Raw genomic sequence first — 27829 nt, 5'->3', positions numbered from 1 at the left:
GATTCTCTTTTTAATCTGGAACTTAATTTTATCCCCAAACAAGTTTTAAGATTTCTTTCACCATAATTAACTTTTCCTTAGTTAACATAGTATCTTGCTTGACCCTTCGCATACTTTCTGAGAAAGTAAACGGGGAGTGAGAATGATGTTGGTGTTTTTGTTAACATGCAAGTTCATACTGCAACAACGTTACATGTCTTTAATGTAGAAAGTCTTTGGATATCAATACAAGTTTAACATCACCACTACAAGGGTGGCATGACTTGGTACAGTGTAACAGTGATGCAGAAGCTCGACTGGCTTGGAATCTGCTGTTGCAGCAATTTCATGTTGCTTCTTTATTCCTAATACATAAAGATTACTAGATATACTGATAGTTACATGCATAGTTTGAGAAGCCCTGTAGGAACATGTGGTAAGTTAAATCAATTGACAAGTTTTTGTAGGTTCCCTGCTTCTAACTGCTCAACACCTTGTGCACATGTGTGTGTGTAATATTAGTATGTTACAAATAGGATCGTAATATTAGGTATGAAGCTACACTCGGCTAAGGAAAGTCTGGTCGCAGGTTCGGTTCTCAGCAGAAAAAAACAAATTCCAATGTTGGAGGAATAAATGAATGATCGTGTGCGGAGCTGCGCACTAGCGCAACCACTGCGGTAGGCAGATGCAGCAGCTTGGCGACTAAAATTAACAAATTAATCAACGCTTGACATTAATGATTATCAACGTAGTTTAGAAGAATTTTCTCATCTTTAAACGTTTGACATAAGTGCCTAGGCTTCTCGTTTAGACTGCCTTAAGAAAACAGCAAAGAAAAAAAAAAAAGACTCGTAAAATTAGCAATCGCAATAGAGGTTGAGATCGCCGGTGCTACGATATGGGCAATTAGCCGTATAACAATAAAGTGCTCGATTAATACTAGTTTAATGATCCGCACAATGTGTTCCAACAGACCACTAACGAGGAAAATAAATTCACGAGAAACACTGCGGTGCAGTGCTCAGCAGCCCTTAATTTATGCCTACAAGGTCAAGAGCGGAGCGCACGCACACGCTCGGTGCGGAACGCGCCCCCTACGAAAGGAAACAAAAACGCCGTCCGATCCGAGAAGCGGGAGCGAAAAGCCTTCCTCTCTCCAGAATCTCTTGTCGCCGTGGGCGGCGGCCATATTGCTGGATGTTAGCCTTATATTTTGCTACTCTCCGGCCGCTAACCAGCGGTAACCAGCACAAACCTAAGAAAGCGTAACCACTGGAGTAGCCATCCCCATCGAAAGGCTCCGCTGCTTGAGGCATCGAGACGCGACCACGCGCTGCATCGCCCGATTTCTTGTGTCCGTCGCATCTCGAATAGCCGTAGAGCCGGGAAGACTGACTGTCCGTCAGCGACCGAATTCACATCGGAGCCGGCGGCCACTCGGCACCCAACGAAGCATCGGCGCCCCAGGCGCTCTGACACTCGAGTGAAAGCAGTGCTTGTGCGACGTAGGATTCGGGATTTGTGCCGGCGCGTGCAACACAAATTCCGCCGTAGACCCACGATTCTGACCTGGGATAATCGAGGTCTGCTAAGCCTAAATGTGTTGACTTTTGATCTGGATGCCGGCGCCGAGCAGATGGAGGTAAGCGGCCACTTTCCTGACTCTGGGGTCACCGTCGGTCTAATGATGCCCAGCGCCGCGCTCTCGTTGCATTCAGTCTGGGCGTTGCATTTGCAGGTCGTTTGTAAGCCTCCGGCGGCCTTCGCTATCGACGCAACGGAATTGTCTTTTTTTTTTTTTTTTTTTTTCCTCTGTCGAAATATTGGGAGTGCGAAGAGAACGTGGGTTTTGGTTCTTTTTTCTGCACGTCGCTTTCGCATAAAACAGCTGAGCGTGGTGCTCGGGTTTTTTTTTTTTTTTTACTTCATTCTATGCGTCCAGGCATGTAATGCGCCTTCGCCGAGGAAGAAAAAAAATGCGAAAGCTCGTGATAGGCGAAACAATAGTCGGATCGCCATGTTTGTCTTGTTTTTTTGTGCATGTTTGCTTTTCATGTTCACACGTCTCGCCGGTCCTGAGGAGGCGGCGCTAGGAGTGGGGGAGGGGCGTTGGAGGGGGAATTAGTAGTCATTGCAATTGGCGACGAGGACTTCGATCGAAAAAGACTGCGGATCGAAGACTGCGCCGGTGCTGCCGCTTTCGAAACCTACATAGAGTTTAGTGTTTCCATCACAGGCGGATAGCGCGCAGTCACGTCCGTGGGCCTGATTGTCATTCGTAGCGTGTCGTTCCTTCGCGCGGCTGCAGTAGTTCCTCGCCGCCTGTAGCAGTTATACATCTAATTCGTGTGGGGCAAGCAATTACGAAAGAAAGCAGAACTGACGATTTTAAAGGAGCGTTCAGTTCTTCATTTACTTTCATTACATGATATTCAGAAGAGTTTATGAAGATGAAAGCTCATTTTGTGTTGCAGGAAAAAATGGGTATGTGTCGCCATCTACTCGTGCGCCGTCGTTTTCTGATAGCGATAGACATTTTGAATGTGTGTGTGTGTTTGACGACGGCAGGAGGTGTGTATGGTGGGGGAGGGAATGAACTCGCCGGCTCCATGGGCATGGCTTGGGACATGTCTGCGCTGGGGAGGAGGAAGGAGCAGCGGCCCAAGCAGGCGCAGCAGTGTTGCCTTCCCCCCGCGTCGCTTATTCCCTTTCCTTCTCATTTCTTTTTTTATCGTGTACTGGCGCTCTCCCTTCTCGGCATCTCTTTGTTCGGTGCGATCCATGTGTTCTAAACCCAGCAGCTGTCGGAGTTGTACGTCTGCATTGAGTGTCTGCCCTAAGATGTTCCAGGCCATTGTTTTAGAGTCAACGTTACGTGTCGCTGCAAAGTCGCGCCAATCGCTGTTTAAGAAAGCAGCCGATGCGATCACGCCGTGCTGCATCTTCTAGAAGAGAGATTATAAGATCGCAGTAGACGGAATCTTAATCAATTACGGATTAATTATTGAGAATGTTTTCTTGCGCGCGTCTAGTACTTACGGTTAAACGTGCGGTACGTGAAGCAGACCACTGCGAAGAAAAAAAAAAGATCAGAAAGGATTGCGCAATAAAAACAAAACAAAAATGTTCTCCCGCGGCGGCGTTGTCCATCGCCGTCGTCGCAAGGCAGCTAGGTAGCAAAGAGAAAGAAGGGGCGGCAGACGAAAACCCGAGACGGTAATTAACGAAAAGTTCGCCATTTTGAAAACGACACGGCGCGTTGGGGCGCGATTGAGTTCTCGATTTGTTGTTTTTTTTTTGGCACATCTCTGACTTCTTTTCAAAGTTGCTTTTGTTATTGCACTGTGATGAAAAATGTGAGTGGTCCGCAGAAGCGAGTGAGCCAGCCCGTTCCGGAGCGTCCGACCGACAGAGCGCCATCCAAGTAAGCCGATGGCTGCGATGCCTTTAATTGAAAGGTCGGCTCGTCAGCTAATTGTTTGGTTGAATGTTTTCTACTGATTTCTTTGTAGTTTTGCTCGTGCGTTGTGTGCTACAAGGTCGCTGTGAATGGTTCGTCTTCTGTTTGACATCGCTCTTATGTTTTGGCGCGTTGTGGCCGTCCGTACGGCCGTTTTCTACGCGAAGTGCTCTGGCGCTGATAGAAATGACCGGTCGGGTCAGCGACCGACGACGGCTCGCCGTCCGCTCAAGCTTACGTTGTTGTTGTCAAGATTAAGATTTCTAACGCAGCATTTCCGATATACTTGTAATATGGGGCTGGTGGTGCCTTTGGCATCGCGTGACTTCTACCACGCGTTGTTCAGTATTAAAAGCAGGCCCTGTACTGCATTTCATGCCAGGAGTCCGCCGGTTAATGATTCTTTCATGTTAAGAGTAGGCTTTTTTCGCCTTACGACAAGGCTTCTGCGCCGAATGTGCGTGCGTGTCAATAGCTGCCGACAATGAGTCAAAAGCCGCAGTTATATTCTATACTGAATAGCTCGTAATGACTTCGATTGCAGTGTACGTAGGATTATGTAGTAAGCCACTTTCGATTCGCCTTTGCGGTTCCACTTGATCTTCAGGCGCCTTGTGCAATTCGAACGTTTACGCTCCATTCGTGTCAAGCTTGTCTTCCCTGGAAGCAAACCGGTCAACTGTTTACTAAGTTCGTACAACATGAAAACAAAAGAAAACTAAAATCTGGCAAGATGTCCGTGTCGTGAAGGAATCCAGAAGTCGTGGTGTCATCTCGCGCTTTCGCGTTTCCTACGTCGACCGCATTATTTGTCCGCCCTTTTATTTCTAGGGCGCTGGTAGCGCGCGCGGCAGCTGACGGTGCGAAGCGAGCACTGTGGTCGTGTTTTTGTCTCGCGGGCCGTCGCATCCACCGGCGACGTTTGCCCAACACGCTTGGGCGTAGTGCGTGACCTACAATTCGCTCAGGCCGCCGATTCGTTGCAGTTTCAGCGCCGCGCGGACACGGCGGAGGCCACTTTTGCTGCTTGAGCGAGTACGGCTCGCACTGTTGGTTACACTTCCGCCGACGCGAGTTGTTCAAGGGGACGCGATCGTTTGCGACCGCAGCACGACCGAGAGCAGTCGGCAATCGCGACAGGGATCCATGCGGTAGGCAGCGTCGGAGTAGTAAACATGCCGCCTCTAATCTGTGACGCTTGCAGGAGGTTGGCATGCTGGCAGACTGTTGTGTGAAGCCCGAGCCCACGGCATGACCATGGCGTGAAACATATGCGTACGGCTGCGTTTCACGTCACAACATTACTGCCCGTAGGGCGCATGGGCTTGGGGAAGATGAGTGATGATGATAATGAGTGGTTCATTCTCTGAAACAGGGCGGCGGATTGTGCTGCCATGCTTTATAGGGTACTTCGGAAATGTTTAACTGCTACTTTGATATGGCAATATAACCTTATTTTGTATGTGTGCCCACTATTTTATGGCTGGATTTACACATCTTTATTCCGTGTCACCCTGCTCCCTCTCTACTCGTGGTTTTACTAAAGTTCTAAATAGCTATTACATGCGTTCGCCGTTCTCTCGTAGCTACATTTAGGTCTTAGTGCTTTACGAAAACTCCAACATTGGGACAACATGTGCCGAATTCTCTCTGCAGCATTTTTGCATGTCACGCATAGGTCACCTTCCTGGGTAAACCCGTTTGTATTTGTGTTCTAAAGTAACCAGGCCTAGCCTCAAAAAGTTTTGCAGAGCTCCTTGAACTGCCATAAAACTTCCACGTTTTTTATCGTTTAATTTTTCACCTACTCCACTCTGACTGAAAACCATATCCTCTCACGGGTAGAACTAAAGAGGCTGGCATTCAGTTAGCTTACAACTTCGCTTTTTCATTAATAATTGCACTGCTTTCTTGTGGGAAGACCACACTGCTAAGCACGATATGCAGTGATCTAGTCATTCCCATGTCCATCGTGCAAGGCATTTGAACCGTGCTGCACTGCAGTTACATTTGACATTCAAATGCTTTTATTTTGGTTTCATGCATGTGATGTGCTGTGTGAAATCACAAAGGGGCATGCATGCATTTCGCTCCCAGTGCAGTATTACTTCTTATTAATGTTTAGGGCATATTCTATTGCTTTAGTTGGTTTAATGCAGTTCAGATTAGTTCAGCCTATAAGCAGATAATTACAAGTGCCCACTCTAGTCATGATTGTCATGAGAATTACATAGACTACTAAAGTAAGAAACAGCAAGCAAAATAAGAAAGGCACACTTGTTGCATGTTGAATATAACTGCAGAGAGGGGACCTGCTGGACCCCTTATCTGCTAATCTTATCCTTAGCTGTCAAGCCCTGCTGTGTGACTTAGTGACAGGCATGATGTCACTTCGGCTGTAGGCGTTCCAGCCAGTAACTTTTAGCCACTCAGCGTGTTTACTTTGTCTGACCCCTGCCTATTTTTTCTATTAGCAATGTATCTTGCGTGCCTTTCATTTAACGCTCTGCACCCGGTACTTCCAGGTCACAAATGGCTTGTGCATTATCAGCATTGCATTCTTGACAGAGAGAGAGAGAAAATAATGCAGAGAAAAGCAGGGAGGTTAACCAGAGGTAGTTCCGGTTGGCTACCCTGCTTCTTGACAGAAAAGTAGCAGAGTTCTGAAGACAGGAAATGCAAGCAACACAGACGACTACTATATTTTGGGGACAAGATGTGCCCAAAAGGATGTAAACTTCTTTTTTTTGTGTGTGTAAGGGTTGCCTTCACCAATTAGCAATGAGAACCAGAAAAAAATCTTGCCTATTCGACCTCTCAGTGATGCCAACAGAGGATTAGCAGTGCACGATGAACGAAACCCCTTCCGCTTTCTGAAACACAAAGCCGACTCTTCCCCTTGATTTGCTTAAAAGAGCCATAGCTTTCGCTGCACTACATGCTTGACCACTACATGTTAAGACGGAATATATAGATGTGATATCGTTAAAATAATCTGTCCAAAATATGAGGGCCCCTGCTTGCAACATCCTCTCTTCTGTGATAAAATCCGGTAAAAATATTTGGGATGGCCTACTCCCTGTTACACTGTACTACATGACTAGTGTTCTCTCTCTAGTTATTCCAACATGCCTGCAAATGCTCGCTAGAGAAGGTACAAAGTTATTCATGTGAATGTATCTGTTGAAGGGTGGCCCTGTGAATTATTGTAGGTGCAGAACCTGCATGGTCACGCTGTTGCTGGAAATGTATTCCTCATTCTGCTTGTACAAGCAAGAGATCTGTGTATAAAAGAAGGAACATCTAATTCCCAATATTTTGAGTTTTATTATGCACTTACATGGATACACTGCTCCTCTGAATCAAGCAGTGTGTTTTTGAATGAAGAATGAACTCATGTCTTATAAGAAACCACAATTTCAGTTCCGTAAAACCCATATTGCAAAAGCAAACTCTCACTTGGTTCATGCAGCAGCTAGAATGCTTTTATCAATAAGCCTTTTTAACACCCCTCTTACTGTGCAAACGCAATGCCCAACGGGTTCTAGGGAGTTATTGTCTAGGAAATATAGCCGGCAAGTGACATGCATAGGTGTAGTGCTACATTAGTGCAGTTAGAGATGTTTTACGATACTGTCAACAACCATGCATGGGTGTTAGTAAAACTTCAAAAAGATTTCGTATAGTGATGCCAATTGTTTACTTATTAACTCTTTAATGTTTTCACTATAGAAAAGCGCATGTTTATATTGTTGAATGTTCAATACTCCATACACACACTTACTTCTTTCTGTAGTCCTACCTTTCGAGTTTACTGGTACCTTTTTCGGTAATCCTGTATGAGGCACAGGGTATTACACCTAAAGGTTATGCATAGTGGTAAATGTGATGCGTAGCGCATGCTTTGTACTGATGGACTGTTGTGAGAAGTATTTATGATCGGGCAGAGGTACAGGAGAGCTTTGCTGTAGGAAACCACAGGAAATTGGTACAATTGGCACCATCCAGGAAATTGGTACCTACAGGGGTTATGGGCGGACATAGTGGTATGGCAAAAGGAAGCAATGTTTTCATTTGAACCTCTGCCGTCGGCAAGTAACGGAGGCAAAGTTTAGTGCCTCGGCGACATTCCCTGTTCGATCATTGCCGATTACTTCAAAACGTTTTATCTTCCTGTGAACTTCTGTCTTGCTGAGTTGTGTTGGATTTGAGGATGGCACACATCACTTTGGAATACTAAACCTGGTGCAATAAGAATGTGAGAGTGTAAAAAGTATTAATTGTTCAAGGGAATGATATAAGCACAAGGTTTTTAAGAAAAATTTAAAATTTAGGTTTGTGACTGCAGTCTTACCAGCTTTTAAATTATACTTTTCATGCAGCTGCATCATTTTTTTATATGTGTTATGGTATTGGGGAGTTTGCACATAGGTGAACTTCACGCATAAATTGCGTGACGTTAGCTCCTATTTTGGTGAGAGCTGCTTAGTATGTTGAGGGCAGAGCGTTGGTTTATGCTTTGTGGTTATGCTGTGGCTATCCATGGGGCAGCACAACAAGACAGAAAGCACGTAAACAGTTTTAAACTGCATTATTCTTACACTAGATTACACTAGATCTTCAGTACTCGTTTATTTTTTGTAAGTCAACACCAGTGATATTACTGATGAAAATCAACTTGTTTCAAAATTTTGGAATGGTGCCAACAAGACAAAGGGAAAAAAAGAAAGAAAAGCTAACACTCTCTTTGAGCTGAATTTACTAAAAAAAAGAAAAGAAAGCATTCTGATAAGCTTGCTTGGGAGTCAGCACTAGCATTATTTGTCTTCTCTGTCCTTGTTTCATTCGTTTTAACTGATAAGCACCTTCAAGATTAACCTTACTTAACCACCTCTCCCACCGCTCTGTTTCACTTGCCGATTGATATCTGCGCAAGCATTCTGTGGGCTCAGGTTGTGGAAGATTGTTGTGGAATAATATGAGGGCTATGTAAAAGACAAGTATTACTACTGAAGCTCCCAGTCACACTTGTGTTTACCCATGCTGTGTTGTTATCACCTGTATAGCTTGCCTCCAAATGATTATTTGCAAATTGTACAACCAACTTAGGTTACACACAAGGAAATAGCAAGGCTGCACATTACAGTAGAACACATTGTGGGGCTAGTTGGTTCATAGCTTTCAAAAGCGCCTTGTCCTGTCTTTGTTCTTTCTTAGTGTGCTGTCTGTTGGCACTTAAATCTTTTGAAAGCTGCGCATTGCATGGGTAGAATGCAAACTACTTTGCACATTACTCCCATCCACAGTTTGCAGAGCATGCAACATTGAAGTGGTTAGAGCAAAATGTTTAGCTTAATGTTGTATGATTGCTTTGGCTGTTTGGCAGATGTTGCAAATGTAAGAAAAGAACACAAAGGACAAGTCACGTAAAGTGGACAGACATTTAACTTTTACTTCTCCCACTTCAGTCGCCTTGCCACTATGCCTACTATGCGTTACATTATGCCAGTATGCAAAAAAAGAATTGCATACTTCTTTTTTTCTCTCTAAAATGCGGACCCATATGTGTAGTCAATTTCTCTGAAAATGTTACCATTAGATGGTCCTTGCACTGTGCAACTTTCTCTTCTCTTTAGAATATTTTGTTGCATGTTCGTACGTGGGAAGAGGGGGTATGCTGGTTTATTACTTTTCTTTTTGTGTCTGTTCTAATTGAGAGCTCATTAAGTTATTCCGATTACAGTATAGGAGAAACGCCGACCTCATTATCATCTTCAGCATCATTTATTGTCCCGTAAAGGCCCCTTGTAGTGTGTTACATGGCTGGGGGGGGCATGAACACCCTACAGCAACATGGCCTCCGATGATACTGTGTTGGTTTCCATGCATGAATCTTTTCTGCTAATATGATACACACTTGAAACAATACTTTGTTTTGTATATGTGTTTTTAGCATGTGCCATGCAGTTTTCCAACGTGGTTGATGCTACCCTGGATTAAGCAAACGTTAAGCTCAAAAGCATGGCACTTTGGGCGAGTTCGTATGTCATGACTTTTTTAGGCTTGTAGTGCAGCTCAGAAAGAGCAAAAAGGAAAGTGGAAGGGGTAATGAAGAGGAACGGAGAGCAGAGTGAGCGCTTACTCTGTTCCCCGTTACCTTTCATTGCCCCTTCCACCTTCCTTTTTGCTATTTCTGAGCTGCGCAACAAGCCTAAAGAAGTCACAGTATTAAGCTGTAAATAAACAGCATGTCATGAAATGTAGTGCAGTAGTCAACATGAGCTTCGATAGCTAGACAAATCTGACATACTTTGTGTCGCTCACAAACTATGCAGCACTTGGTGTTGTAATGGTTCTTGTAGACTCAATCTGACTGCTGCAAGGTTTAGCTCATAGAAACTATTTCATATCGGATTTAACAGGCATGATCTAATAAAAGCACCTGTGCCCGTTGCAGGGTGGTGGTATGGAGGCAGTTGTTCACTGGTAGTAAAAGTGACTGCTTGCAATAGGCTAAAATCATGGAGACCAACCCATTTTTTCGAGGGATCCTCGGCCAGGCTCTTCCACGACCTCTTCTCAGGCCACCGCCTGAGCCAAGGTGGGCAGCATTTCTGTCTCATTTGTGCTCATTTGTTGATGACAGAGCTTCATATCCCTGTGTGTGTGTTCCCTGTTCATTGTTTGGCAATTATTTGGCACTGAAGTGCATGCTGTGCAGCATGTTCTGTATAGACTGCTCCAAATTGAGCAGACAACACCAATACTGCGACACAAAAGTAAACCTGGCAAGGGCACACTTGCATTTGTAATATAGTTGTGCTTTTGGTGGACTGGCATAAACTTTAGCACCAGGCTGTAGTGCTAGATTACTCTGAAACAGAGTGAAGACGTGCGCCAGCCGCCATGCGGGCACTGCAAAGTGTCGCATACGTGCACTCACCAACTGCACACACATTCATATTGCCTTTTGCTGCACAGCCCCTGTGCTATTATGAAGCATCGTTTTTCAATCTCATGTGCAGATAACTATCAAACGTTGTATCAAGTCAATGAAGGTGCACTTTCCATTCTTGGGCAGTGCACATACAAACGAAACACGAGAAAGAATACAGGACAAGCACTGGTCCTTTAGTTAATGTGTGCGCTGCCCAAGAATGGATAGCTTCCAACTTGCCTACTTTTCAGTCCTTCTGCAGGTGCACTTTGATAGCAAACTCAAAGGCGGCAGTTAATTCGAGCTTCAGAAAATTTTTTATAACAATTTCGCGTCTCCTGTGAAGCCTAGAGAAAATTATTCTGACCATACTTATAATTATAGTCTATTGTTTGAATGTGGCATAAAGTATTTGCTCTTTGCTGTTGCAACAAAACTTGTTCTTCAAGAATACGTAAAAGAGAGTGACTTTTTTTTCTGTTCTATACTGGCTTAATGATAATGTTGCCCATGCGGCTTGAAACTGCCACTTGGTCAATCAGTCAGTCTTGTGTTTGCTGATGGTTGAACCCAGTTAGTGAACTGTAGCATTGTTCACAACTACTTTTGTTGTTACAAAATGAGTGCTCTCATTTGACATAGTATGCATCCTGTGTCAAAACTGTCAGAGTAGACCACTTTTGAAGCCTCATGACATGTCTTTTGCCAATCAGTTCTGTGGAAGCCTTCAAGGTGGAGGAATGTTCATAAAATGGAAAATTGTCATCCACCCATATGAGTTTCCTTTGTAGTGTCTTGCTACTGTTGGGTGTATGACAATTTTCCAATTCATGAATCTCTTTTGTTGAGTGTATGTAAAGAAGCACACTGGACTGTACCATACTGCTGTACTCTTGTTAACCAAGTGCTTGTTAACTGTTTACAATAGCAAAATTGCTGAGCTTCTCATACTGATGAAAATGGAAAACAGGGGCATGTGCGTGTTAGAAAAAAAAAACGGAAGTTTGTGTGGCCATAATTAAAGGGCCCCTGAAACGGTTCGGACAAATTTTGTAGGCGCGTAGGGTACAGCTTCAGTAGAACATTCGCACCACAATTTAAGTGAAGCGTTACGTATTAATGGAGCTGCAAGCGATTAGAAGTTACCCTCCTCCCTAGCTATGCTTTTCCTCCTCAACTCGCTCGCCGAGCGAGCAGCGCTAAGCTCCGCCTTCACTGGTTCAGCGTCACGATGCGACGTCACATCGTTCACTTCCGGTTGTTTAGGAGCACGCCCCCTCCCGCGCGAGACCTTTCCGCTAGCCGCTTGGCCGTCGACCGAGAGCTATCGAAGCAGCGTGCGTTGCGAGCATTCTGTCGTAGCGCCAAACGTGTCCAGTACTCCGCTAAAAACAGGCAAGCTGGTCATTTCGGCAAATGACTGGAGGCATAAACTCAAGCTGATGAAGGAACTTTAACCTAGACGTACGTGAGCAGCCTGATCGGTCTGCACGGTCCAGACACTTGCTGGCGCAGCGCTTAACCAGTCAAACAAAGCGCTAATATTGCTCTAACCAAGTGTAAAGCATTTTAAACATATATAAATCAACGTGTTGATGATTACACTCCTGCGAAAAATACACACCAGCAGCAAAGAAGAATACACTTCGTTGCTGCTACTGTGTATGGTTGAGCGCTGTGCCACCAGGTGGCTGCACCGTGCAGACCATTCACATTTGCCCTTCTGCTCATCTCGTGGCTCATCCCGGCACAGTCAAGCGGCCAGACCCTGTCCCCTTGCGCTTGCGTTTGCCCTAATACTGGACTCGCGAAACGGTATTGCGTTAGTAATCTTCCGGTGTAAAGTGACGGCCACAAACGCGCAAATCCTGGCGCCGATCGGATACCGGCAGTCCCCTGCGCAGCAGCCAGTTCGCTTGTATACTGCCTTGCAGAGGGACACGATGTCGCAGCTTGACATATTGCCAGTCGCTAGGTTTGCAGTCCACAAGGCAACAAAGTCGAATCATAGTGCTCGCGAAAAGACTGAGACCGACTCTGACCGCGGAGCTCTCGTCAAAATGGAGTACGTTGTAACACAAGCAGACGACACTTGCTGTGTGCCGGAAGTGCTGAAGTGTACTGAAAAATTGTTCTTTTGCATTCTCTTTATGTTACTTTCTTTTTATAAAAACAAATGAACTAACATTCCAACTATTACGAAGATTATTTGTTTACCATACAGTTGGAAAAATTATCGACCATGCGCCCTGGTCAGCCAATCAGATAGCTCGCCCACGTGACGTCATATGGGTTATTTGCATCATATGGGTAGGGGCGGCTTAAAATTCCGCCGAGCAGTGTGCTACGATCGGCAGCGATGTGTATATTTAAAACCTTATAATAAATTACACGCTTTACGCAGAGCACTTAGATGCATCAATTAATGATCAGAAGGACCTACTCTAACGACTCAGTACGTTTGTAGAAAATCGCCAAAATCGTTTCAGGGTCCCTTTAAGGCTATACTTGTCAGGGACTCAAATAATTGTGTTGCTAGAACATGTATGTTGGTGCAATGAGCATTGTATTGCATCAAGTTCGGGTAGCAGTTCAAGTCGAAAACTTGTACGTCGCATGCAGCACCCTGTAATGCTGGATTTTGCCAATTCACGACACATACTTTGAGGGCATAATATTTTTTATGAGCATATCTTGATGCACGAACATTGACTGTTTCCCATTTTTTAAACACTCAAGCTTTTGGTGTTGACATGCAGTCTATGATAAGTTATTGGAAGCTGACAGCCATGTTGCTAGCTATGTTTCAGAGCATCCGGATTCAGTGAAAGAGCTCTCATGGCGTGGGATCGAGGAGTAAACCAGAGTTACATAAAAATTCACTTAGCTCACATCATTACACGAGCCATAAGATGTCTCAAAGTACTGCTTTGCACTATAGTTAACATGCTGGCCATCTTTTCTCTACTTTAGAAGTTCTGGCAACCAAAGTATGTTTTTGTCAAGTTGAATGACACACTGATGAATCTCTTCTCTTCCTTGTGATAAACTCTGTTGCTTATCTAATGGCCCTCTGTGTTGCTTGATGTATATCTACCGTAATCCTGAAACCTTGCCCTGCAGTAGTTAGTGGAAAGTGTGGAATACACATACTAAACAAAGAGTAAATGCACACAGTGCACATTTTTTCTTCTTTTTTGAGTGTGTGCATTCATAACCCTGGAATTGAAAGATAATATTGGCTCTTTTAAGACGGGAAGTCTTTCGGGCAAACATTTCCCATGTAGTGCTTTGACATTTTATTCCATATTCTATGTTGGATTGAAGGGTTACAGCGCTCACTTGTGCCTTTCCTATGCAGGAGACGCCATGAACGGCCTGAGCCTTCCGCCGTTGCCTTGGACACGATGGAAGTGGAAGATCTTTCTATTAAGTGAGTGTCTGCTCCCTCCTCCAGATCTTTTCATTGCCTAAATTTCCATTTCTTTATGTTTTACCTGTGCATTTGCATGCTGTGACACGCTATTACATTATCAAAGTTAAGACACCATTGGCTGGTCTTCATGAGCCAAAATACAAAGCCTGGATCTGTGAAAAGGGATGGTAAAAGACACCGCATCATTTCATATTAAATTAAGTTCTAGGATTTGACATGCCAAAACCATGATATGGTTATGAATCGGGCTGTAGTGGGGGCTCCGGATTAATTTTGACGATCTGGGGTTCTTTAACACGCACCCAGTGCGTGGCACACAGGCGCTATTGCGCTGCACTTCAAGTAATCCAGCTTAAAATGTATGCAGAGCAGTAGGCCCCAAAAAGAACTATCTGTTAAAGTGTACAATAGCTGGTGTCCAAAACCACGCTCCAGAGACAACTCCGTCAGAGTAACAACAGCTTGAAGGCTATACTTTTGCTGGCTGCATGTACCGGAACCAATTTCGGGAACCAAAAGCAGGTCATTGCTGCCATATTTTGGACACCACTTATAAGACGAGAAATAATTTGGCTAAAGCAATTTCTTTGTAATGAACATTCACTGTACAAGCTTTCGTCTGGAGGTTCGTCTGAAGTTGGTGAATTGTAGCTGTCTGAAGAAAGCGGCGTCTACAGGAAATGACAGCAGCCTTCGTGGCCTTTCTTTTTACACTGTGGTATGTCAATATTAATTTGAGCCACTGTGTCTCTGACCATACAGGAAAGAGCCTGTGCCAGCAGTGGCACCCGTGCCAGTAACACCGTCACCGGAAGTGGTGCGCAGCTCTGGAGGGCGGCGCAAGGCAGGCTTAGGACCACAGCGGCTTGGTCCTGACGATATTATTGTGCTCTCGGATGAGGAGAACAGCCGCCTCAACGGGCACCGGCTTGTCAACGGAGCCACTGGCAGCAGTGGCTGGCAGATGCAGCCTCCGCCGCTACCGCCTCAGACACCACTTTCCCAGCAAGAACTGGCTGCTCGCAGGGCACTGGTGCGAAGTCTGCGCCAGGAGTTGCGCAATGAGGAGATGAAGCTGGTGCTGCTCAAGAAGGTCAGTGTGTGCTTCTGCACGAAATACAGTTGACTCAGTGGAGCACCACTTTTAAATTGAAGTATTATTTCTCTGCCTCCCCCCAGTTGTTGCATAACTGGGTTAATCAGTTGCCTTCACACCTTAAAGAGTCCCGGAACCACATTTTATTGAAGGCGAGAAATGCATTTGAAGTTAAGTTAGACAATTTCATTAATACCTCGCCACAAAAAGTAATTAAATGCATTCAGCAGAAGCAGAGTTATTGGCAATCAAATACCCCTTTCGCGGTGCTTCCCCTCCTTCTTCAATGACTTGCACTGCGAAGGCTACAGCGGAGTGAAGCTTGCCTGCAACACTCTGCTTACTGAATGTCACCGGGGTGTGCAGTTCAATTTTGGATTTGAATGCTCACATAGGTGCCACTACAGTCGACGACCGATAATTCTGACTCCACGGGAAGCGTAAAGAAGTACAAACTATTAAATGTCCAAAAAAACGTACGTATCCAAAAAGATATAATTTTATTTACATATTAAGACCCCTGTGCAAGGAATAAGAGGTCGATTCATTGCTGCACACACTTCCGCTTATGGACAAACAAGTACACCTGCATTTCTGCCAGTTTTTATCTGTTGCTGTACGCCCATGCAAGGACTGCAAAGGTTAGAGTCAGGTCTGCATGTGAAGGCTCCAGAGCGCACGTCACATTATCATCATCCGAAGCAAAAAAAAAATAACAAACGATAGTACGGTGCAAAAGAAAGGACTCGTGATTTCACCGCCCGCCGCACCTGTGGAGTGGGGGAGTGCACCCACGCTGGCCGCCATTGCTGCCAGCTGAGTCTGCCATCGTCTGCCCTCAATACAACGGCGCAGCCGTTGTAGCAGGAGAACACAGACGTGTGCACCGCAATGTGTAAGAACCGGATTGTGCATTACAGAGGTAGACCATTGCAACAGTTGCAACTCCAACAAAAATGGGAAAAGTGGGAAGACCACGCGTTGTGCACACGGCCGGTGAACAAGCCAAGCACGAAGCGAAGCGCGAGTTGCCACCTCCTTGGAGTTTCACCGGGGCGAATTCCAAATTCGAGAGTGTTTCTTGACGCGTAGTTTGGCCATAGTTCAGCCTGTAATCGACAGCTTCGCTGGGTAATCCGCCACCATATGAATGGTTTGGCCCAAAATTTTAAACTGCGTCAATAAATATACGCAGTAACAGCACAAAAGAGTGCACCGATTCCAACACCCTTCTTGATTGATGTTGGCTATTGGCCAATACCAGCTACGTATGGGGACCTGCTATATTACGAAATAAAGCATCCAATAAAGAGTTATGAGCAGGCTTCTATCGAAAAGAAAGCCTCTGAGATAAAGGTGACTTAGAGCTCTGCTTGCAAGCTCCATGCGTTGCGCACGACTGCAAAATTTGGCTGAGGTGTTCACAGCAGTGCATGCTATCCATGGATTGTTTTTTCATCATGCCCGAGGGGTGGTTCGGACCCCTTTAATCACTCAGTACAGGCTGTCGCTAAATAAAGGAATTGCATGTCTAATGGTGGAAATCATATCCAGATCCCCAGCACATCAGCAGCAGGCGAGTAAGATGTGTACAAAAGCCTCCTTCCAGAATTTGCATAAGTTTATCACTTTTCAAAAACATTTGAGTGAATGAGACCCGTTGGGTTCTGTGAACTTGCCTGTGTGTGGATCAGTTGGTCCATGACTGCCAAAAGTTGGCTGCTTTTCCAGTAGGTTCCATGCTGCCTGTTAGTCTGAGTGCCACATGTATGCCATAGGTGCGTCAGAGTCAACTGCTGCAAAGGCAAGAGCCAGCGCGACCTGCCCAACCAGTGGCGCCACCCAGCTTGCCATCAGCACGAGCGTCAACGGTGGTGCCGACGGCGGCACCTCCGTTGGCACCCCCGCCTCGAAGTGCCCCGACTGTGGTGGCCAATCCAGGCCAGAGCCTTGGAGCTTCGGGCAAGATGGCACTGAGCAACCACCATCACCACCACCATCACCACCACCATCATCACCACCACCACCAGCAACAGCAGCACCAACATCATCAGTCGCCGCAGACACATCAGGGGTCCAATAGCCGAGCCACACCCGACCTGGTGGGCATCAACGCCAGGGTGAGTACAGGCGAGAGGGGCCACCCATTCCTAAAGAGTGACTCTCTTTCCCTCTGTTCTTATTTTCTTTCTATATTTGTAACCTCTTCAGCCAAGCAGTGATTGACAGTTGCTAAATCATTCTAAATTACGAGTTACAGAAGAGAGACTTCATGGCAGTAAATGCTGGCCCTTGCTGAGACAATCCTAGACAAAGGTTTTAAAAATGTCTCTTTGGAACCAACAAGTACAAGAGTGCCAAATGAAATCGGACAAGGCATGCCACAGCTTAGCAACACAGACTTTATAGGGTTAGTGTACTGATTAGTATAGCAAAGTAGCAAGGTTTGCGCCTTCACCATGTGGTTTGTTTGGCTGCGTGGTTTGCTTCCTGTTGCATTCCTGATGCTCCAAACCTCTGGGTAGTGAGTACAAGAGTTAATTTCAGTCCCCAGGGCATTCAAAGTTATTGCATGCCACGGAGACTACATCAGCTTGGCAGTCGCGGCCAGCCTAGCCCGTGTACTTTTGACAAAGTCTGTACACATATTCCTCTTAGTAGGTACTTGCCACTTGATTCTTGACATGTCACTGGCTGACTGTTGTGCATGCATCTCTTTTTTTGCTAATGTGGCCGTGGCTGTGCAATTGGCTATATGCATGGCTGAGTGCATACGCAGCCTGCATGCCCTGTTTTAGAGGTATTCTGCCGCGAGTACAAAGACTCGGCGAGCTGAGATGGCGTGGCATCATAGTTCGTCTTGATCGTTTAGTGCTGCAGATTGCGTAATCTCGAGTTTCGGAGACTCGTTGAAGCAATAGGCAAACGAAGCGCTCGTTCCCCGCTGCCGGAGCTTTTCATGATAGTGTCGTCCCACTGTAGGTGGCACTATCAGCTGCGGGGGCGGAGTGGATACGAAAGCGTGGCTGGCTTTGTTTCGTAGCACCGCTGTGAAGATATCGTCGACACGGCTTGAAACCGCATCTTTTGTTGGAAACTCTTAAATACAATTATTCTTTTTTTCTCCTTCTCCCCTCTCTATTGAAATCTGCATTTAGCGATTGCCTGATATAATTCTGGAAATTTTTCAACCCCTTCTGTGTAAGAAAAGTCTTATCAACGACTACTTATTTGAATACAAAATCAAATTTCAATACAGGGTCCTGAATATTTCGCTGCGCGTGTTTGAAAAAGATGGGTCTGTTCGATTCGCCTGCACCACTGTGAACTACCTTATTTACTCCATTGCCTTCGTGGCCTCGATAGTAACGCGCACCTGTTTTTCGTGACCAAATAAAAGGGGAGAAAACACCCTCGATTGTGACGTGCACCCGTTTGCCGTGACGTAAAGAAAAGTCATTTACAGTACCATGCACCTCATTCTTTCATACAGAAGTACAACTTTCTCTCATTCAAAAGAAACAAATATTTACTCCCAATGCACTAAAGTTGCGATAAATAAAGTCGCAGTTTCGCACGAAAAGCGAAGCATCGATTACGATAGCAAATTAGTAGACATCTATACAAAAATTAAGTATAGTAGATTTATCGGCTGTATAAACCTTTAGACGTCCACTTACTAACAAAATTAACAAGCATGGTGCCACGCGCACACAAGCATGAACACGTCTCACTCTATGACCGCGGAAACTCTTTTAACGCTGGAGCGAGGAAGTGCGAGCTCTCGCTTCGATGCAAACTAAGCAACGAGAACACAGCACGGTGCGGCCAGATGCATAGACTCTTGTCTCCGCCGCAGATCGCTTTCAAGATAGGGGCCGCGCGGCTGCACCGTACATTGCAGCCCCAGATGTAGAATGCCTCTCCTGTTTGTGATAGTCCCGCACGCAAGTTTCGGGAACTTCGAACACCCAGAATAAGGCCCGATTTCCGCCCGTCTCCGCATACGTGATCACTTTCCTTTTAATTGCGGTATCGTGATGAACTCGGCATGTCTTTGCAGTCGGCACTTCCATGCTGATAGAGCAAACGCAGAAAACGGAAAGACAGACGGTGCACTAACCTAAGCCAAAGGAAGCATTGCTTAAGCACACATACTACAGCACATGGAGAAAGCTATCGCAGCTAGGCTCGAAGCACGTACAAGGCGGCCATATTAAAATGCCGATGGCGATATGGTAACGCAGATCTAGGGTCGTACTCGATTCAACACTCACGCAATTTTTGGACCAGTTTTATCAGAAAAAAAGTATGCATTAGATTCGAGTAAATATGGTAGCTCACAGTGATTCACAAGAAGTTCAGCAATTGTGCAGCTCGATTTCTGTGGTGCAAGCCAGCGAGACACTCGAAACGAATGCAAGGATGCAGACGGGGCGCAGGCATTATGTCATGTCAGACTAATGTGCACAGTGTGCGTAGGTTTGAGAGGTCCTGAACTGCAGGTTTGATCGGCTTCTGGGGCATAAATACACACCACACTTGCGTATACACATCAGATGTGCATAAGTGGGGTTTTAATGGCGCTCACACCCGTGTGCTGCTTTGCACCTGTACGCCTGCACCAAGTCGGCACCGACTGTGGAGTGGGTGCAGCAAAATCATGAACCAGCCCTGCACCTTCCTGCACCTTTTGAAACGAATGGTATGGTTCAGCGAGCAGCCATTGCTGCACCGCTGAAACGAATGGCAGTGTGCAGCACCTCGTGAACTGGTTCACGTGTTGCAGGCGAATCGACCGTACCCGATTTTGCTCTCGCTGCTGCACTGTTCTTGCTCATATTTTGCAGAACTATTGCGTTTTAGCGTCAACTTCATTTAGAATAACACTTGGCACAGTTAATTGCTTGTTTTTAAGGAAAAAAATTGAAATTTGCCTGCACGTATGGGGATGCGAGCTGCTGTCACGACGGTGCAAGCATAATCTAGTGTCGCCGCCTACCATCAGCTGTAGAAAGCAGCGCTTCAGGGAGGGCAGTCGCCTGTTCCAAGAGTGGGCAACACACCGCAGCACTCCTTGAAAGGCTGCTTCCTGCAGCTGACAGCAGGCGGCAACACAAGTTTATGCTTGCGCCATCGCGGCAGCAGCTTGCATCCCCATAAGCGCAGGCAAATTTTCATTTTCTTTTTGTACAGGTCAGTATAGAATTCTAAACTGACCTGTACAGTACCTAGAGGAGCCACGATACCTCTATTCTAAGCAGTAATGAACAGGTTGCAGAGACTCCTCCTATAACTAGCGATGAGGTCAGAAGGGCCTTGCAAGACATGAAACGGGGAAAAGCGGCAGGAGAAGATGGAATAACAGTCGATTTAATCAAAGATGGAGGAGACATAATGATAGAAAAACTGCCAGCTCTCTATACGAAGTGTCAATTGGCTTCAACGGTCCCAGAAAACTGGAAGAATGCAAACATTATACTAATGCGCAGAACGGGAGACATTAATAAATTGAAAATTATAGGCCCGTTAGCTTACTGGATTCCAGTATTATATAAAATATTCCCCAAGATGAATCTACAATAGAATAAGGGCATCACTGAACTTTAGTCAGCCAAGGGAACGGGCAGGTTTCAGGAAGGGATACTCTACAAGGGATCACATCCATGTCATCAGCCAGGTAATTGAGAAATCCACAGAGTACAATCGGCCTCTCATATATGGCTCTCATAGATTACGAAAAGGCATTTGACTCAGTAGAGATACCAGCAGTCATTGAGTCATTACGTAATCAAGGAGTACAGGCCACTTACATAAATATCTTGGAATGTATCTACAGAGATTCCACAGCTACCTTAATTCTACACAAGAAAAGTAGGAAGATACCTATAAAGAAAGGGGTCAGACAAGGAGACACAATCTCTCTAATGCTATTCACTGTGTGCTTGGGAGAAGTATTCAAGCTATTAACCTGGGAAGGCTTAATATTATAACTAAGTGATCAACGGCAAATATCTCGGCAGCCTTCGGTTTGCAGATGACATTGTTCTGTTCAGCAACACTGGAGTTGTCGCAACAAATGATTGAGGACCTCAACAGAACGAGTGTAAGAGTGGGGTTGAAGATTAATGCGCAGAAGCTAAAGATAATGATGAATAGCCGGGCAATGTAACAAGAGTTCAGGATTGCCACTCAGCCTCTAGAGTCGGTGAAGGAGCACATTTACCTAGGTCAATTAATCACAGGAAACCCTGATGATGAGAAGGAAACTTATAGAAGAATAAAAAGGGGTTCGAGCGCATACGGCAGACATTGCCAGCTCCTGACTGGAAGCTTACCATTATCATTGAAAAGGAACGTGTACAATCAGTGCATTTTACCAGTGCTGACATATGGGGCAGAGACTTGGAGACTGACAAAGAGGCTTGAGAACAAGTTAAGGACCGCGCGAAGAGCGATGGAATGAAGAATGCTAGGCATAACGTTAAGAGACAGAAAGAGAGCGGTTTCGATCAGAAAGCAAACGGGTATAGCCATTATTCTAATTGACATTAAGAGAAAAAAATGGAGCTGGGCAGGTCATCAAATGCGCAGGTTAGCTAACCGCTAGACAATTAGGTTTACAGAATGGGTGCCAAGAGAAGGGAAGCACAGTCGAGGACGGCAGAAGACTAGGTGGGGGCGGTGAAATTAGGAAATTCACGGGCGCTAGTTAGAATCGGTTGACGCAGGACAGGGATAATTGGAGATCGCAAGGAGAGGCTTTCGTCTTGCAGTGAACGTAAGATAGGCTGATGATGATGAATTAATTGATGCTGGATCGAGACATGGTGAGGAAGAAGGTGCTTGAATTTTCCTTTTCTAGGCAATAATTTTCTAGGTATTGCAATTGGCACTAAAAAACTGCTTCATGGTTTCAATTAGAAGTTGTAGTGTACTGATGGGTATTGCGAATAATGCGTGCCTCGCCATGACGACAGTCGGTTGCTACCGTTGTGTGAGGGGTGTGACATATTGTTGATAAGGGCTATTGAGGGCCACCATGAAACATTTCATCGCTTGCAATTGATCGGCTCTCGGTTTTAACCACGAAACATTTCTTTGAGCTGATTGCTACTACAGTGGAACCTCGCAATAACGAAATCGGCGGGAAACGCGAAAAAATTCGCTATCGCGAGAATTTCGTTGTTGCGAAAAGAGACAGCACAGATAGGTAATGCATCGCAGAACAACACTTTACTGTCCAAATTCCATTAGCCTACTTTGCAAGCTTTGCTCGAGGATATAGAACCGCATTGTTGACAGTACAAAGTGTGCCGCATGCGTTGACCAGCAGTGGCAGTACTACCGTAGCGCAGAATTCTCGGTCAACTGCTTTCGGAGATGCAATCACTTGCCGAGATTTTGCGTAACTCGGCACCGGACGCAGAGCAACAGTGCATGCAGCAGCATTTCTCCAGCGCACGCTGTTGCCCGTAGGCACCGACGCGGCCGGTGCCGATTGCAAAAGTGAACGTATCTCGTGTACGCGAAGGCAAACGATCGAGATAACGGCCCTTTCGCGCAAATCTACATCCGGTGTAGAATCTGCACACGATGCCTGTCGGGTGGCACCAAAACCAGCGTTCTTGAAGCAAGGGATGCGTATTCCCGGACGATCGGTCAATCATGGCCCCATGCGTGACGCTCCATATGCCGCGACCGCCGTCTCAAGCGCCATAAACAATTCCACGTAGGTGGGACGTGGATTTCTTTGTTTTTGCTGCATTTTTCTCACCGAGGCGCACATTACGCCGTGCACTGCCGCGATCGGGGATTGTTGTTCGAAATGCGCGTCCAGTTTGTGTTCAGTCTTGCCTCACGCGATTGGCCTAGGCCTCGCCGAGTCGTCAACCGCGGAGAACGCAAAATGAACGCGCGTTTCGAACAACGATCTGCTTGGTGGGCGTGCAAACACCGTCGTCACATGTCGGTAGCAACGTGCGTGCCGCTCATGGTGCCGCTTCAAACGCGCGATCAACAAACAAGATGGCGGCCATGACGTGTTTCCAGCACACTGATCGCTTCCGGTGCTTGGTTGTTGTGAACAAGAATGACGGCGCCAACACAAGTGTAATGTGGTGGTATTTTACGCAATTTTAATGCAAAGCAATCGCATTTGAGCACATTTTGGAGCCTGCTGGCCTTACGCAATATGCGGAGTTACGTTCCGGCAAATTTCGTTGATGCGGGATAGCAGTACAGCTACATTTCGTTGCCGAGAGGTACGAAATGCATTGAATCCTATGGCCGTTCGCCGGGGATACGAAAATATTTCGTTGTCGCGGGAATTTCGTTGTTGTGATATTTCGTTATCGCGGGTTTTGACTGTATGGTATTTGTGGATTAACTACACTCTAAGAACAGTTGCACCCTTTGGGGTGTGTATTTGCCGCGCAACAATAATTGTCATCTATCTTGCTTGCGTTTCCTTTCTTGACAACGCCACAATCATTACTTTCCTGTCGAGAATGCTCTTCATGCTGATAATACGCGTGCTGTTTGTGACTTGGAAGGACCGGGCTCGTATAAAGAAAGGAAATGTGGGCAAGACAGGCGACGATTGTTGTTGTGTGGCAAATATACACTTAGAGTGTATGTAAATACTCTACATGACGCGCCGTCATGTTAGCAGCCATGAGCAATTCGTTTTATGGGGTCCTATTTCAGAAAGCAGTGAAAGTAGCAGCAAACTTTTTCATACGAAATGCATGCCTAACTCTTTCTTTTATGCATTGATAAAGTGGCCATAATTGCCTAGAACAACTCATCATAGTAATAAGAATCGTGGTGACAGCTTCGCTGGGCAGGGCCTTTCTAACACGGATAACATGTTGACACCAAATACCAAGATTTTTCTTCCAGGTAAAATGCAGTGTCTCTCATAGCTAAGTACTAAGGGAATGTTAAGTGTTTAGCAAAGCATCATGCACAACTTCACATGTTGGATTTGCAGACATTCTTTTTATGCAAAATTTATGGACAGCCACGGCGCATATAGGCATTGCAAAACCAGTAGACCCCTTCAATGTTACATAGCTTGCAATATCCAAGCCGTAAATTTTCTCGCGTCGCACGCTTATGAAGAACCTGTGGTTCAGGCATGGTAGTAGAAATAAGCCAACATATCCTTCATAAAGTACGACTCGAGCGACCCATACTCCAAGCATACATGAAGAGAACGAGCGTCCATTGAAGCCGTGCGAGCCAGAGCGAGTGGCGTCCTGGCCGTGTCATCACTCGCGAGAGGGCGCCACTCCAAAGTTCTCGCCACCACCACAGCAAAGCTAGGCCTAGCTGCTTCGACATTTGCTATTAAACTTCTTGCTGTTCGGTGCCGTGTTTTTCATTAAATCAATTCGCCGTTGTCAGCAATGGCACTGACTCCGCCTTTGTAATCTTCGCGATTGGCTTCGAAGCTCGGAAAGCACTGCGCATTGCATAATGCCACTTCCCGAAAGTCAACATGGCCTCAATACAACAATGTTACACGGTGAAGTATACACAAAGTATTGCGGTGAGGCTTAAGCGTGTGAAGGGGCAATTGTCACGGGATACAGTATGTATGTCTTAATTATACATGCATGCACACGCCGTCTCCTGTCACAGTACAAGTGTCAATATGTAAAATCAATGTACTGGCAGGCCTTCAGAGCTTTTTTGGACATGCTGGTGGCAATTTAAGCCCTTAAAGGCAGTAAAAGACATGCATTCATTTTTTCGGACTGCCCGATTTTTCTGACGTTTTCGCGGCCCCTAGGGAGTCCGAAAAATTGTATGTTGACCCTACAGTAGACCTAGAGGATGCTTCAAATGGTTCGCTGGGCAAACGTGCGACGGAAGGAGAACGAGAGCACAAAGGACCGACGCATAAGGAACGAATGGAAAAGGAAGTGTGCCGCCGTTTCTTTGAAGGAGCGTGAGCTGAGAAAGTTGGCTGATGCCGAGATGCAGGTGTCCCTTATCCAAGCCAAAACACTCTTTAAAGCAGTGAAACGCAACACTGAGTGCGCTGGCTGAAGGTATGTCCAGGCAGTTGAGGTTGACTTTCGAGCTGCTGAGAAAGAAACTCACATGCTACAGTCTGGGCCTCATACCAATGAGCTTGTTATCAGTTGACGGAAATAGCTCATATTCCAAAATATTTGCTTCTGTATGCATCTCTTTTTATTTGTACTTGAAAATGTTCGATTCTGTTTGCAATGGGCTTTAGCCCCCCCCCCTTTTTTTTTTCTTTTGGAGATATTTATTTGCTGTGCAGTTTACTAACCTGTCCCTTCTGTTTTCTTTTTGAATAAAATAAACACTACTCCCTAGTGTTCAAACTGATGAATACCCGTGCCACACGGGCAAGGTTAATGCCATTAAAAATGTGAGGCCTTAAGACCCCTGTCACATGGGCACCCGCAAACTCCTTTTCAAGGGCCCCTCACCAAGCCCCGTAGGAAATTTTGGTTACACGCTGGAAGTTGTTACGTGTCCTCTAAGAACGTTCTGCCGCAAAAATTTTTCAGATCGGCTCATTAACAGCCGACATAGAAATATTTCAGTGCCGCAAACCCATGATTTCACAAGGTGAGCTCCACTGCCAAGCTAGACTCTCTCCACTCGCCCAGTCTAGCCTCCGCAAGCGAAATTCTTTCCCTGCATTCTCCCATACCGGACCTCGAGGATCGTGTGATGAATACGTCACTGGCCCCGCCTTCATTTTTTTTTTCCCTTGCTTTTTTGCGGCGCGGCGCACTTCCACTGATGACATCGCGCGCGGGCTGTTGTGATCATCTCGTTTCATGCAGTGCATGATTTTGCGCGCTGTGCACAAGGATACCTCACTAGCGGTACAAGGGCTACACGAATACTGAGGCAGACACAAGCGGATCACAGAGCATGATCCTGCGGTGGAACATAGTAGAAATCGACATGTTTTGGTGGCTGCGCATGCGACTGCACGACATGGGAACTAGCAGACGAAGAGGAAGTACATCTGTCTTGCTTCGGTGCATAGTAAAACAAAAAAACACGCAGACATTCTGTTTGTGTGTTTCATTATTTTTCTAAACTTCAATTCGTCAATTCAAGCAACAGATCACAAAAATAGCAGATGTTGCCTTGAATAATTCTCGAAGTCGCGTGTCTCGATGATTGACGTCACACTGCGAACACGAGTACGTGGGCCCAGGAACATGTGTACGTCACCGTCTGCCTTGGAGTGCATTCACCGCGAGGGAAAGGGAAAACTGCGTTCGGATTGAAATTTCAGACCTTTCCGCGGCGCATAGTGATGTAATAGCAGTAACACTTGCAGACCCGATCGTTATCATGCGTTGTATGCTCTGCGCTTGTCAGCTCAAAATGGCCAGACCTGGTGAGGGGCCCTTTAACTCCGTCGTCTTTAGCTCAACGGAGATGCACTCAGTGTCACACGGTCGCCCTTCCACTATGGAAGTTTAAAGGAGCTTTTGGTCAAGAGAGATCGGCGATCTCCCTCGGCAGCTGAAGGAAGTGCACTTGTGCCCATTCTTCTTTTTGTAAAAGTGGTAATTTAATTATTGTTTGCATTAAAAGTAACGTGGCCTGTGTTCAGGACAGTCCTATTGAATTAAATAAATCTCCAAGCACAATTCAGCAACAGATATGCTTGCTGCTGCACAATACTCTCGACCTAGGCCACTTGGCGCCATGTTTTTCTCGTCTTTAAGGGCATTTACACGAGCCCTACAGAATCGGGTCGAGTCGGCTTGTTGGGCTGGAATATGCCTGTCGAGTTCGTGTAAACGCTAGCCAGTCGGACTGAACAAGCGTCGAGTCCGGCTGAGTCAGCCCAACTGCATGGGGTGGGTTGAACCAGCTTGACCTGTTTGCAGCGTGCATGTGAACGCGCACGGGTCCGGCTCGCCACGCCGACACTTGCACAGGAACGCTGGGACGTTACTATTTATGCGTCAGCAGTTGGAATAGTATCAGGCTAAAGGCCAAGACAAGGCACTGTACAGTGCAACCTCATCGTAGCAATAAGACCCATGAAATAGAACTGCTGCAGACGGCAGCAGGGAACCGCAAGTCCAGTTCGAACGCATTGTTGTCTCAGCTCAACACTGTGTTCCGTCCTTGCCCGGACTCGTGAGAAGCGAGTTCATGCAAGTGCGGTCACGTCAGACTCGGTCAGCTTGATTACTGACTCAACCCGCTCGCCTCGGGTTCATGTAAACGTGGCCTTTGTCATGCTAGTAGGGCAGTGGTCAGTGTGGTCACTCATGAATGACACCACGGCACAGTAGACAAGATAAAAGGAAAGCCCACGAGTTCACCGTGCACCAAATGTTGCATTTTGAGTATAGTTTGCGGCAGTTCGTGTAGCAGAACAGAGCCTACTCGCCACGCTATGGTGGCTAATGTCGCTGTCAGCAATGCTATGTTTAGCGAGCGCACTTCGATTCTTAATGAGGGGTACGACTATCGCATCAAATACATTGAATAATATTCTTATGGAAGGAGCTTTAATTATAATAGCTACGCGCGTATTTAGAAGTTATATTCTTGTACTTGTGCAAAAAACACACTGCTGAATGCGCCTCTGGTGGCTAATTTTAATACCTCATTATTAGCCATGTGACACGACCACAACTTCCTTGAGGTCGAACTCCCTTAGGATGTCTCGTGCTCCCTTATCCTAAAGGAGTTCATGGGAGCCCGTGTGACAGGGGTATAAGTTTCTTAATGCCATTATATTTCAGTCACTGCTACACGCGCATTAAACATCGTGATGGTGATAGGTGCAGTGAAACGGTTAAGGCTGCTTGCCAAAGATTACTTAGGCAGCAAACATGTAAGAAATGGCATGAAAATATTAATAGGTGTATTTTGTGCAGTTTACTTCAG

At 45.9% G+C, this 27829-nt stretch overlaps 1 protein-coding gene across 4 annotated transcripts in view; it reads left to right on the top strand.

The window, feature by feature from the left end:
- Nucleotides 1-232: 232 nt before the first annotated feature.
- Nucleotides 233-27829, top strand: part of LOC126542030 (uncharacterized) — a 35262-nt gene continuing 7665 nt past the window's right edge. Inside the window, exons 1-5 of one of the 4 annotated variants that reach the window (XM_050188998.3) lie at nt 233-1624; nt 9900-10043; nt 13741-13812; nt 14578-14908; nt 16690-17031. In XM_050188998.3, the coding sequence (XP_050044955.1) occupies nt 9964-10043; nt 13741-13812; nt 14578-14908; nt 16690-17031 (825 nt within the window). In that variant the 5' untranslated portion in view covers nt 233-1624; nt 9900-9963. Of the gene's footprint in view, nt 1625-2528; nt 3441-3510; nt 3535-9899; nt 10044-13740; nt 13813-14577; nt 14909-16689; nt 17032-27829 lie in introns of those variants that run through there. The other 3 variants (XM_050188999.3, XM_050189000.3, XM_055076796.2) reach the window with 3 other exon arrangements.

The sequence above is a fragment of the Dermacentor andersoni genome, chromosome 2 (assembly GCF_023375885.2).
Source record: "Dermacentor andersoni chromosome 2, qqDerAnde1_hic_scaffold, whole genome shotgun sequence".
NCBI lineage: Eukaryota > Metazoa > Arthropoda > Arachnida > Ixodida > Ixodidae > Dermacentor > Dermacentor andersoni.
Note: the sequence above shows the minus strand (reverse complement) of the source record. Positions and strands in the feature narration are given on the sequence as shown.